We start from the raw sequence: 12,838 nt of genomic DNA on the forward strand, positions 1-12,838 counted from the left end.
CTGCAAAGCGCGAGAGAAAGAAAGAGGGAAAGAGAATTATTAATTACATTTATTTTTAACATTTTAATTAATTTCCATATGCAATATTTACCGTTAGTGATGATCTGATTTGGTTCGAACGACAGCTCACCCTCGCTTTCGCCCATGCACGCGTATAATGTGCGCACGCGCCTGTAATAGAAAAATGCATATATTATATATGAAATTTAGTAGAAAATTAAAGGCATTATTAATATATATTCTAAATTCTATCACAACAACAACCGCGATTACTAAATATATGTATGCTGTAAAGACTAAAGACTTCTTAATTTGCCTCTAATATGATCAATTGTTTACCCGGGAGGTTAGTTAGGTTGCCAATATACTTTTGAAATAACAGAAAAGAGGAAGAGAAGAACATAACAAAAAACCAAAGCAATGCCCCAATTCAAAGTACCAATGATCGGCTTCCACCAAGTGTCTGCAGGGATGGGTTCTGCGAAAACAATCCAACAGCAACTGATTAGAGAGCTTTTCGTTATGCTGCTTCACAGGGAGCATACGGGCCTCTTTATGTGTTCGACCAGAGACATCAAGAGGCAACCTGTGGCTGCCTGGAGAGCAATATTTTGACAAGTCTAAAGTCCTACTGCTTGTCTAAAGTCTTACTTGAGTCTTGAGCTTCGGTAAAGTGCAGTGATCTCTGTAAGAGATTAATTTTAGAACTTGACCTCAGAACCATCATCTGATATCGAAAAAAAATTCTTGAAGGTAAAAAAATATACTATTTCCGCCACATGTTGCTTCTTCATTGTAAGAATACAAACTGTTCTCTTCCTCTTTTTCCAGAAATCACCCCTGCAAAAGCAACACATTCGAAGTGTTCTACAAATATCGTTCTTAAAGGACTTTCTATTCTAATAAACGATGTTCTCGAAGCCAAATCACAATGGATGGAAGCCCGATATACACCCAGTATAGCATCGTAACCACCAGAGCCATTTCGGGCTCTTATTTCTGCTTGTTTTCAGAATCTATTTTAAATCTTAAATCTTCCTAAAATATCTAATGAACTAAATTAACAGATCTCATTCTTCACCACGCTTTAAAACTAGTTCGACATGCTCCCTTTAAACAGATATCAAATTAAATTCAATTCCACTTACGCTGTGCCCATATTCAATTCTCGATGTATCTCCTTATTGCGATGCGCCTTGACCGGCACGTACTCGCCATCTTTCGGCGAACTGCCGCCGCCGCCAATCATAGATGGTGCCGCCGTTGCTGTTACCACATCGTCGCAGGTGGAGCCCAGTAGCGTCGATAGCGAAGACGCTTGCGAGGCATGTGGCACGTAGTCCAGTGAATTGCCGCCACCGCCCAACATGCGGCTGCCATTATTGCTACCACCGCCGATACCATTGGCCGACGATAAGGAATCACAGACACTCTCATTGGAACTAGATGTGGATGCGGCCGCCGTCACCGGCGAGTAGTGTTTCGCCTGCGCGTACGACATGCGGGAGTGTTGCGTCGGACCAACACCACCACCGCCGCCATTGCCCGTTAGCGCCGTCGAACCGTACAACGCCTCGGTGCGCATTGATATCGTCGGTGGGGAAACGTTGTTCATGTTCAAGCGTGTCGTGCTGCCCGCCGAGGCGGTGGAATAAATGCCGCCACTGCCGCTGATCACACCTGTTGACGCCGGCGTAGCGGTGGCCATTAGATAATCTTGACGCAGTTGTGTGGCAGTCGCGGGCGTAGCATGATGTGCCGTCAAACCGGAACCATTTGTGCCGCCACCCAATATGCCGTAGACGGCATCAGCGGCGCTACTGTTCACAGCGCTGCCACCGCCACCGCCGCCGCCACGTAGGCTGCGCACGCTGATATCACTCTGCGACATGGAATGTATATTCTTCACGCTGCCCATATTTACGCTCATGCCAAGGCTTTTGGGGCCGCTGCCGCCACCGCTGCCGTTGGTGGTGTGTCCACTTACAAGGCCGCCGTTAGTGCGGTTCGTTGGGTTAATGCCACCACCACCACTACCACCGCCGCCGCCGCCTCCACTGCCATGTGAATAGATTAGGCCGTTTGGAATGTTTTGTAAACTCGATGACATCGGTGGATCCGTGAAGTTGGACTTGGTCACAAGCCGGTACACTTGTTGTTGCGGCGAATACATGGACGTGCGTGCGCCGTTGCCCACATTACCACCACCCGCGGGCGATTTGCCAGCTTGACTGGCGCGTGGCACGCGCGTCGGCGGACTAGTGGGATTGGGTGCGCTCAGCAGGGGTGCACTTGGGTCACTCTTAAATATACGATCGTAGTTCTCAATTAAAATATTTATAACAATGTTGTTGAACTTGATGTCCAATATGGCAGCGACGGTCTCCTCCTGGGGCCGTAAAAGTGTCGGTCCAAACACAACGCCCAGATTGAAGACCGACATTTTATTCTTTTCGAATTTGCGCGAGACTCTGTAAGGACCATAAAATTTATCAGTATACCTATGTGTATGAGAAAAGGAAAGTGCGACTCACTCTGTCAAATGTCTAATAACCAGATCCAGCATTTCGAAGTTGGTTTGTGGCAGCATGTGTACCAATTTATGCACCTCATGCACGCGCTGATTCAAGCTCTCTTGTTCTGTGTGAAAAAAGAGAGAATATAATTTAAAATATGTTTTGGTATACATGATTCACTGGGTACTCACTTGCCGCCTCGATGAAGCCGCTGTGATAGCGATAAGTCATCAACGGCTCATTTAGATTGCGCAGATACGTTTTCAACGCACTCGCTATGGTGTTGCTCTCCATGAGATCACGATACTGTTCATCGTTAAAAGCGTTATCCGCCTTCTTGGGATCCATACCCAGCGAAAGTAGTTTGGAAATTTTCGTACCAACACCACTTTTGCGGTATATACCCTCATCCTCGAGGCCACGCTTTTCTAGCACATCGATGCAACGGCGCACGAAAGCGAAGCCCATGTCATCCAACTGATATTCCTCGCCAGCCTTCACTTTGCCTGGAGCAAAGTAGGTCTGTAATTATGAGTAGAGAAAAGTAATTTAGAGTACAGTAAATCAAGAATTTGTTGTATGAGTAGAGTAAGAGTAAGAGTAAGAGTATGAGTATGGCTATGAGTAGAGTATGAATATGAGTAGAGTAAGCGTATGAGTAGGAGTAAAGTAAGAGTATGAGTATGAGTAGAGTAACAGTATTGTAGTAGATGAGTACGATTAGCGCAGAATAGAGTCGAATAAAGTAGTTTCGATTAGAGTAGAATTGAGTTTAGTACGACAGTATCGAGGATAGTATTTTTGAGTAGAGCAGTATCATGTTTAGAGTGCAAAGTATAGTAAAAGAAGAGTTGAGTACATTACAGTAGAGTCCTTTCCCAATTGAGTATGTAATAAACCAAATAGTTTATCATTTCTTAATTATATTTTGCCACTCACCGATTCAGTGCCGTCCATTGCTTTCACCCAGGCCTGTCGATCGTCCTCGCTGAGCGCTTGAAATGTGTAAACAATACCCGGTTTCTCTTTGAATGTCAAATCGAAGCAGAAACGTTTCTCAAATTCCGAATTGCGCGGATGACACGAGTATAAAGTTAGTTTCTCCTCTTCACGCCCCTCAGGCCGAGTAGAACTGTGATTCATCTGATTGAATTGCAACATTGTGAATTCCTTCTTTTGTTTCTTGTATGTACAATAGTATTTCGTCCATGTTGCCTTAAAGGGTTCTAGAAGAGAGATTTTCAAAAGCGAGCCTATTTTAAGTATTAATCAGGGGGGTCACACACAACGACAAAAAAAAATAAATTGGGAAATTATATCAATATAAAGTGAATAAAAATATGAAATCAAATAAAAGTAGAATTTAAAATTAAACTAATATTAAATTAACATAGTATGATGAGGGAACCATTGCTTGCATCGGAATCTAACAAGAGATAAATACAGATTTTTTTTTTTACCTACAAAATGTGTATATTTGGTTTACATTGCTCTGAATGCGATGTTAATTGATAGAGGATTATGAAGATATTGATAACCTCTCAATAGAAATAACTGAGGAGCTTCCTGTAGAGCATAACCTACTTTTTGTTTGTTATATTTACAATAAATTATATACATGTGCATATATAAATGACAGTTAAATAAAAATAATTTAATTATGACTAATAATTGAAAACATAAACCACTAAAACTCACTTTTTTCCATCAAAAATAAATAGCCACGTTTTGTGAATTTCTCCTCTGGTTTCTGTAAAAAAAAGTCGTTTTTAATATAAAATATTTGTTGATGTATGAGAAAAGAAAAATAGCAATAACGAGTCTTTAATAATACGAAACTACTTCTTCAAATATTTCCTGATTCAAACAAATAGAGTTGTCTCTAATTGTTATCTTTTACGGTTCTTAAATTATAGCCTTAAGTTATTCCATACGGAAAGGAAGAAATGTGGCTCTTTCTCAATTAAAAACTTCAGCTTTTTATATCGGAATAATTGAGTGGTAAGGTGGATTCCGAAAATATTTTACTGTGCACATATGTATGTATCTCTACCAAATAATTCTAAACCTTGAGAGTAATTCTGGAATAAATATTGACAATAAAGAGTTTAGGAAAACTATAGTCCTTGCGAATGTTTCGTTTACCTAGATCCGACGATCGTCAAATGAATCACTCATTTGCCAATTCCCCTTAATTATAATATTATATAAAAAGATAACCACGACAAGAGTTATCATTAATGAGAATCGAATTTTTAAACGACCAATGACCTCGTGTTCTAAAATAGTGCATGTTGGTGAACCTTATTTCTTTTAAATAAAGCATTGCATGAAGAGTATTCAGTAAAGGAGCTCATATTATAACATAATATAACAAAAATTTTTACCCAGAACAAGTCCAGCAGCTGTAGTTTAGGTGATCTGAGACTCAGATCTGGCTCAGAGTCAAAGCCTCAAAGGATACTTTATCTAAGAACGGAAGTCTTGAGCTACATGTAAAAGATTTGTTCCTGGCCACTCCCAAGTGAATGTCAGTCAAAAACTTCACTCACTTACGTGAACTTCTACACATGACCCCATCCCCCAACTTTAAAATAAGAGCTCTATTAAAATTATTATAATTATTTCCATTGCTACTTTTCTGTATTTATCTTCTCCAACATAACTTAGTTTCTCTAAACCATCAGTGGTTTCTCTTCAAGATCTTGGTTCAAACATTAAAACTCACCGTTCTCTTTTCCATATATTTTGTCTTCAATTCAGTGACTTTCTCTCGAGTGCCTTCGAAGTTCTCGCGTGTCTGCAAGCAAAAATCATGCAAATTAATTTAGTTTTCTTTATAAAAATTTAATGTAGTAAGCCACCTTTTGCACTTTGTGCCGTAAATCTTGCAGGTAATCACGATTGTCCTCCGCCTGTTCGTGTGCCGTGTGATAGAATACCAACCAGCCGGAAATGAAGCCAAGCAGAATTTCGACAAACTCGAATTTGATGCGCTCCTGCACTTCTTGGATGCGTAGCACGTAACTCAAGGACTCCTGTACATATTCACGTTCGTGCATACCCAGACTGGCATCCGCCTACAAAGAAACATGGAAAAATATTATAATTTCGAAGTTAAAGAAAGAGTATTATATTTTTGTTGAAACATATTAACTCAAATATTACAGACTCCTACAAAAAAGCGTTAACTAAAAGACATATTATGCAAACCCACATCTTACAAGAACACATTGACCAAAAAGCTCTTCGCTTGTATTATGAAACTAAATCTTATTCTAGAAGAATGAGAAATCAGTTTATCATTTTCGAAAATTACTTAAGAATTCATATAATCTGAAAGGCATAAGTTCTTTATACTGCCGGGATATCTTTCTAAAGCTTATTTTCTGCTTGTGAGAGAGTTTCGAGTAAAATGATTCTAAATTTAAGAATAGAAAAATAAGTTATTGACAGCTCAGTAAAAGTTCAGTAGAAGCTCAATAAAAGCTTAGTGAAATCTCAATGAAAGTTTTGTAAAAGCTCAGTAAAAGCTCAGTAGAAGTTTAGTAAAAAATCAATGAAAGTTTAGTTAAATTTCAGTGAAATCTCAATGAAAGCTCAGTGAACTTTTAGTAAAAGCTCCTTAAATTCTGGGCATTTCAGACAAAGTTCTTCTGTTTATGGTAGGTAAAGATCTCACATACCTCCGAAGCTAATAAATGAATTGCTTAGCTTACGTGTGTAACTTCAAGTTGGGACAACAAGTCTTTCTTTCTTAGCCGTTTGAATTTTGGATAGTAATAGAGAGATAAAGATAAAAAAGAGATACCTCATATAGTGCTATTATGGATTAGACGTGTTTAAAACACATATCTCCACTCTCTACTTGCTCCTCATGTTATCACATCACAGGTGAAATGTAACCAAAGCGTTCACCTCTCTTCAAGCAGCCTTTTCTACCTAACCTAACCTAACATTTCCGTACTATTCGTAGAAAATCACAAAAGTTGGCGCCTATTCCTCAAAACATTTATGAGTGATTGAAGCACGCGAACCCGCTTCCCTCTCCCTTCTTTCAGTGTGTTTTTCTAGACCCTTAATACCCACAAGCACCATTGAATACACACGCCAATTGGAAAGTCCTGTCCTACCACACTTTGTACGATACAAAAAGTTCATGCGCAAACGCAAAAAGCAAAAAAAGGGAAACATGTGCGTACACAAGGAGAGATAACAAAACACGCGAAGATATATGAACTGTATCAGCATATTTTATGAATGAATAAATCAGGAAACAAAAATATAATAAAAAAATAAAAATATTGGAAAAAATGGAAAAAAAAATTCAAAAATCGAAAAAAATCCTTGAAAGAATTGTTTTGTTATCTTTGAGAGCTTTATATGAATATAAATGTTTTCTTTTTCATATATTTTTTTAATTACTGTATCGTATATCATTTGCAAATTTGTTGCACCCATCCAATGCCGCGTGTGGCCGATTGGCACGTGTTTCGAGTAACTGTAGCTTATCGATATATATAAACACCTATATATAGTTTTACTGTTAGTTGTGTGATTTTACAGTTAAATGCGGTCGTAAAATGTTAGCTATTAACCTGTGCAAGGTGAGGCTCTTGACTGCACATACACACAAAACAACAACAACAGAGCAGAGCCAACTAGGAAGCGCGTAAAGCCACATAAAGCGGCGGAAGAATTGCTGAAAAAGACATGCCCACAGTAAGGAGCAGTCACTGCAAAACTAAAAACAAACACACACTGTGGAAACATAGTCAGTTCAGCGGGGAGGCACATACAAATTGATCTTTTGACCTTTGGCATTGGCATTGACGCCGTCGTCATTGTTGCCAATCAGTTTGCTGCCACACAGCCACTGGCCGCCATCGCCACCATATGAGCGAATGAGTGAGTGGCCGCACCCCAATTATTTCATAGCTGAGGCGCACATATGCCGGTAATTAATTACATTTGCTTGACTCAAGACGAAATTCCGAAAAGTGCAGTGGGCGAGTGTGTGTGTGTGCAGTGGAGAAGAATCGTCTTATGACGCTACAATGACGCGAAATGTTGCTATGATGCAATTGCTGTTGGCGTTGGGGTTTCATCGTTAGTGCAACAGCACACAAATAACAAAATAATTCACTCTGTGATGTCGTTGACAATGACAGCAACTGTTGCTCGAAAATTCAATTAAGTGTGCACTCAGTGTAGTTTGCGCAGCGGAAACAGTAATTTTTTGGTACAAGGGTTTTTTAGGTACCTGTCGTAATTTCAAATATTTCATTTAAAATTAGTGGTGTTGAAGAATCAGGTGAAGAAGAAATGTGGGTATCGACCGATAACACTAAATATAGACTTGATGAGGTTATTTTAGAGAACAGGTCTTTCAAAAACGATTATGGTGATTCGAAAATCTTATACAGTTATAATGATTTGAGAATCCACAAAAAATACAAAAGCTGCTGATCTCTTCAATTTATTTAATCCTTCTTAAATAATTCTCTGAAAAGTGAGAAAAAAACCATATTAGGGTAGTTCTCAAATTTGGTGAGGGATGAATTTAAATATTCAACAGGGTTGCCCTCAAAGGAAATAAGAGAAATATTACTGTTGATTTCTTCGATTTCGAAAATATTTCTTTAGTTATTAATTAGTGGATAATTTGAATAAATTGACATTGAGGTAGTTCTAAAAAGTAGGGAGGAAAAATACAATGCTGATATCTCAAATTTCTATGAAATTTCACAAATATTTGATTTAATAGTGATTATATATGTCAATTAGGATGGTCAAGGCAAGACAAGGAAAAAGAAATAAGCATTTATACGGACGGATCTAAACTAGATAAACGAGTGGGAGGTTGTGCCTCTCCGGAAATATTAGATTTAAAAATCGGCTTCCGACTACCAGACTACTGCAGCGTCTTTCAAGCAGAGATTACTGCAAAAAAAAAGCCTGCTCGTGCTGGCAAAGAGAGTGCTTACGACGAGAAATATATATATTTTTACAGATAGCCAAGCGGCTTTAAAATCACTTAAGACCATAAGGATTTCCTATAAGACAGTAAAACAATGCCATGAAATATTAATGGAACTGACTTCATACCACACGATAAACCTGCAATGGGTTCCTGGACACTGTGAAATTCCAGGTAACTGTATGACAGATGAACTAGCCAGATTAGGCACAACCTTACAATTTAATTCGAGTAAAGAGGACATATGCATACCGTTGGCCACTTGTAAGCACTTAAAATTAATCCAGGTGGATAGAATCTATGCCTTGCTCAACTAGCAGACAGACGTGGCCTAATTGGAATAAAGGCCGTACGAGCCGGCTACTGAAATTTAAAAGGAAGGACATAAGAACTCTAATTGGAGTGCTAACTGGTCATTGTCTCATTGGAAGACATGCCGATCGACTGGGGTTACCAAACAATGACTACTGTAGAAGCTGCCAAGAAATAGAAGAAGATACTGTTGTGCATTTTCTATGCGAATGCAAAGCATTGTACAGGAAAAGATTCACAACAATCGCACAGGGTTTTCTAGACGACATCTCGGAAGTTGCGCACGTTGAACTTGTTGATCTGCTCAACTTTATACAAGTCACAGAGTGGTTCAAAGAGGACATTATAGTGTAAGGGGCTTCAGGGCTCCTAAACGCCTAGGTGCGTCACCTGACAACCACTTTACCTACCTACCACATACTTCAAACAGTGCTTTCCAAAAATGTAAACTCAGGGTTGTTATCTGGGAATTCTAGGATACCGATCGTATCGTATTAGGAAATCTTGTTTCAGCAGCCATGGCAATTACACTGGCGACTATATTTCAGTAGCCTTACAGAATTGAAGCGTTAATCCCTTTGCTTTCTTGATTTGAATGTTGATAACTTGTTTTCAACAAGAAATGAGTACTATATTTGGCATAATATTCAAGTTTTGTTAAGATAACGAAAATATGAAAATCAATATGCTACAGGAACCAGATTAAGAAAAGGGACTTAAATTGAAATATATAAATTAAATATACATAATTGTCTCCAGACGGGCAAAATGACAATACAAATAATTATTAATTATATTGTTTACTTATTATTTATTAAATTTCTATCTATCATCTATTAATATTTTTCTTTTAATTTCTGTTTTGGCCTATTTTATATATATTATTATATATTTATTATTTGAGCCTAGAAACACGAGCATAGAAACTATGTTTATTGAAAATAAAAATAGTATAGTCAACCAACAGTAAAAGTATTTATTTTATGTTTAGTAATTTCTTTATTTTTTGTATATATTTTGTAATTCATTTATTTCTTTTATTATTTTTTTTATCGCGTAGGGTTTTTCTATTTAATTATTTTTATTTAATTTATTTTTAAATTATTATTTTGTCAATATAATAGCTAAAATCCCTACTGCTTTTTAATATATTCACACATACATACATATGTATATTTACAGTTTTATATTTATATAGCTCATTGAACAAGAAATACATAAACAATGGATAAACACAAATGCGCCGAGAATCCTTTAAACAGCCACTTAATGACAGAAATGAAAACAAAACGCCTGCCGCCGCCAAACAATGACTTACCAAGTGGCAATTGCAAGTGACGACCGCAGCCGCAACAACAACAAAATGCAGTGAACATATTGACACTTGCAGCTGCAGCAGAAAATCCTTTAACACAGATAGCGTAGATAAGTAGTGACACGACACACACACACGAAAGCACAACTGGCGGAAGAAGAATTGTGGCGCAGAAAAGCAAATAAAAAAGAGAAAAAATTAAACACTTTTTTCTTTAGAAAATCACTACACAGTGGACTTGTTTATAGTGATTGGCTTGTGGCAGAGTTAAGGATAAAATTGATGGGGCGCTGGGTTTAGGGCGCGTATTCCAAAGGGAGTGCGCTGAAGAGTAGTGAAAAGTGAAGAAATGTGCAAAGTTACAAGTAAAGAAATGTGTTGGAGAGAGGCAGGCGTGCAGAGGGAAGTTTGTAGAGTTGATTGGTTTGTGGGAAAGGTCCTTGAAAGCAATACAATACAGGCAGCTGGGTGCAAAGAACTGTAAAATTATAATGAAATAAAATGAATTTTTTGGTTGTAATGTAGGAAAATGAGAGCAAATTTGTTGCAAATAATAGTAAAAGCAAAAATATTACAAGAAAAGCAAATACAATTTTTTATTGAATTTATTTTTTTTCTCAATTTTCTTTTGCACAATTTACGATACGCTTTGACAAAATTTACGCACTTTTTCGCATACACTTCACTACACAATTCGTTAACTGTTTTTTTCTCGATATTTTTTTTCCTTTGCTTGCGTTGCAGATGTTTGCCTCAAAATAGAATATACACATTCACAACGCCTAAAAGCACACTAAATTCGTTGCAAATTGTACAGTATTTCATTGAAAACCAACACAACTACGTTTTATAGACTAAACTATTTAATTAAAATTGTATATTTCTGCATTTATTACACTAAATAACTAGAAATTGCAAAGCTAACTAATTTTTCGTCGTCAACACGTCACGCTGCTACGCGTACACACTGATTTTTCATCCCGTAGCGCATGGATGGATACGAGAGCAGGCAATCGTAATCGCGAAAATACGAGCCTGAATACACAAGCACACACACACACACACGTATATATATTATAGCTGCTTAGAGTGTATAGTATAGTATGTATGTATGCGTATAACGGTGTAAATAAAACACAGTGTTATACAATGAATGAATATGTGCATGTGTGTGTTTATGCAAAACAAACAAACAAACATGCATAGAGACCTACTCAACTTACACCCAACCATGGAGAGTGGTTGCGTAGTAGAGAGTCACGGTGGCAAAGGCCAGAAAAGGAAGCAGCAAAGCATGTGAAAAGCTTAAAAAGCATGCGTTGCGAAGAGGAAAATGGAAAAATTTATTGTTTGGTTTAGAAATTGTAGTAGCTTTTGGCGAAAAGCAACAACAATAATAGAGGCTATTAAACAACAATAAAAAATCACAACAATAAAAAACAATACCAAAACCCCACAATTTAAAAATTAAAACACCACTACCTATAAGAAAAATAACAACAACAATTCATGCTAACAACCAGCTAACCCTTTCAAAATTCTTCCACTTCTGACGAGTAAGCTTGCAGCAAGTGTAGCATAAGTCCCGTGACAAGTATCGTAACGGCAATAAACGTGTGTGTAGTAATAGTAATAACAAGAATATAAACAATGGTCAAGCATACAATGCAGCAATAAATGGCAGAGGAAGTTGCAGAAAATTGATAAACAGTGAAGCAAACGAAGGCGGCGAAGCTTTAGCGAAGAATAAAACAGAAGGAGCTTTGGTTGTAGGAAAAACAAAGTGGAAAGCGAAAAGAATGAGAGAAAAAAGTAACAAATGAATTAAGTGAGAGTAACAAAAAGAGAGCTGGTAGTAAAATTTCGTGCTTCACTAGTATTTCCTGCATGCTTAAGCTTTGAGCTTTGAAGTAAGCTTTTGGGGGCAAATTCGCGTTGTAAATTAGGGTGTTTGGTTTTAGGCGGATCAACTTTATATGGAGTAGAATAATTAATTTATTACGAGTAGTTAAAAACATATTTATATAAAAAACATTTTTGTATAATGTATTAAAAAACATATATAATTTTTTTAAGAGATACATTTGTACATATAAAAATAAATAAATTAAAATAAGAAATAAATATTATTGAAACATTTATTATGAAAAACTGTAAATATAAGCAATAATTAAAAAATCAAATATAATAAATGAAAACAAATAAATTAATTAAATACAAAAAAATAAAATAAATAATAAAAAATATAAATAAATAAATACTAAATAAAAAAGTAAAGTAACAAAATTAGAGGCAAATTCCATTGAATTAAGCTTTACACTATATTCATAACAATATAAAATCAGCAGATATGAGCTATAGGTGAAACTTTTTTAGAGGAAATTTGTAGTGATAAACTTTTTATATGCAAATTATTGAAACAAAAAAACAGCTATTTTAGACAAGCAAATGTTTTTATGTAAAACAAATAATTTTGTAAAAATAGTTTTTTGTTTTTTATCTAAATATTATTGAGCAAAAAAAACAACAATACAATAATTTTGTATAACCTTTTTTGATTTTTATCTAAAATAAAATTTTCCAAATTATAAAATATACTTATTACTTACTTTCATCAACTGAGATTTTCTTACTTTCATACCCTTCTAAAAGTTTTAAAAACTTTTATAAGATTGAAAGATTTGAAAGATTTCGTTAAAAAAGACAATATAAAAG

At 36.5% G+C, this 12,838-nt stretch overlaps 1 protein-coding gene across 4 annotated transcripts in view; it reads right to left on the reverse strand.

Moving 5' to 3' along the window:
• Nucleotides 1-12,838, reverse strand: part of LOC105217113 (rho GTPase-activating protein Graf) — a 142,613-nt gene that overhangs the window by 1,336 nt on the left and 128,439 nt on the right. For 3 of the 4 annotated variants that reach the window (XM_011191954.3, XM_011191955.3, XM_029043396.2), the window contains exons 5-12: nucleotides 5,381-5,596; nucleotides 5,245-5,316; nucleotides 4,215-4,266; nucleotides 3,456-3,769; nucleotides 2,708-3,038; nucleotides 2,535-2,640; nucleotides 1,149-2,471; nucleotides 92-171 (exon numbers count right to left, since the gene is read on the reverse strand). In XM_011191954.3, the coding sequence (XP_011190256.2) occupies nucleotides 92-171; nucleotides 1,149-2,471; nucleotides 2,535-2,640; nucleotides 2,708-3,038; nucleotides 3,456-3,769; nucleotides 4,215-4,266; nucleotides 5,245-5,316; nucleotides 5,381-5,596 (2,494 nt within the window). The remainder of the gene's footprint in view (nucleotides 1-91; nucleotides 172-1,148; nucleotides 2,472-2,534; nucleotides 2,641-2,707; nucleotides 3,039-3,455; nucleotides 3,770-4,214; nucleotides 4,267-5,244; nucleotides 5,317-5,380; nucleotides 5,597-12,838) is intronic. The other variant, XM_011191956.3, reaches the window with a different exon arrangement.

Source organism: Zeugodacus cucurbitae, chromosome 5 (assembly GCF_028554725.1).
Source record: "Zeugodacus cucurbitae isolate PBARC_wt_2022May chromosome 5, idZeuCucr1.2, whole genome shotgun sequence".
Classification (NCBI taxonomy): Eukaryota; Metazoa; Arthropoda; class Insecta; order Diptera; family Tephritidae; genus Zeugodacus; species Zeugodacus cucurbitae.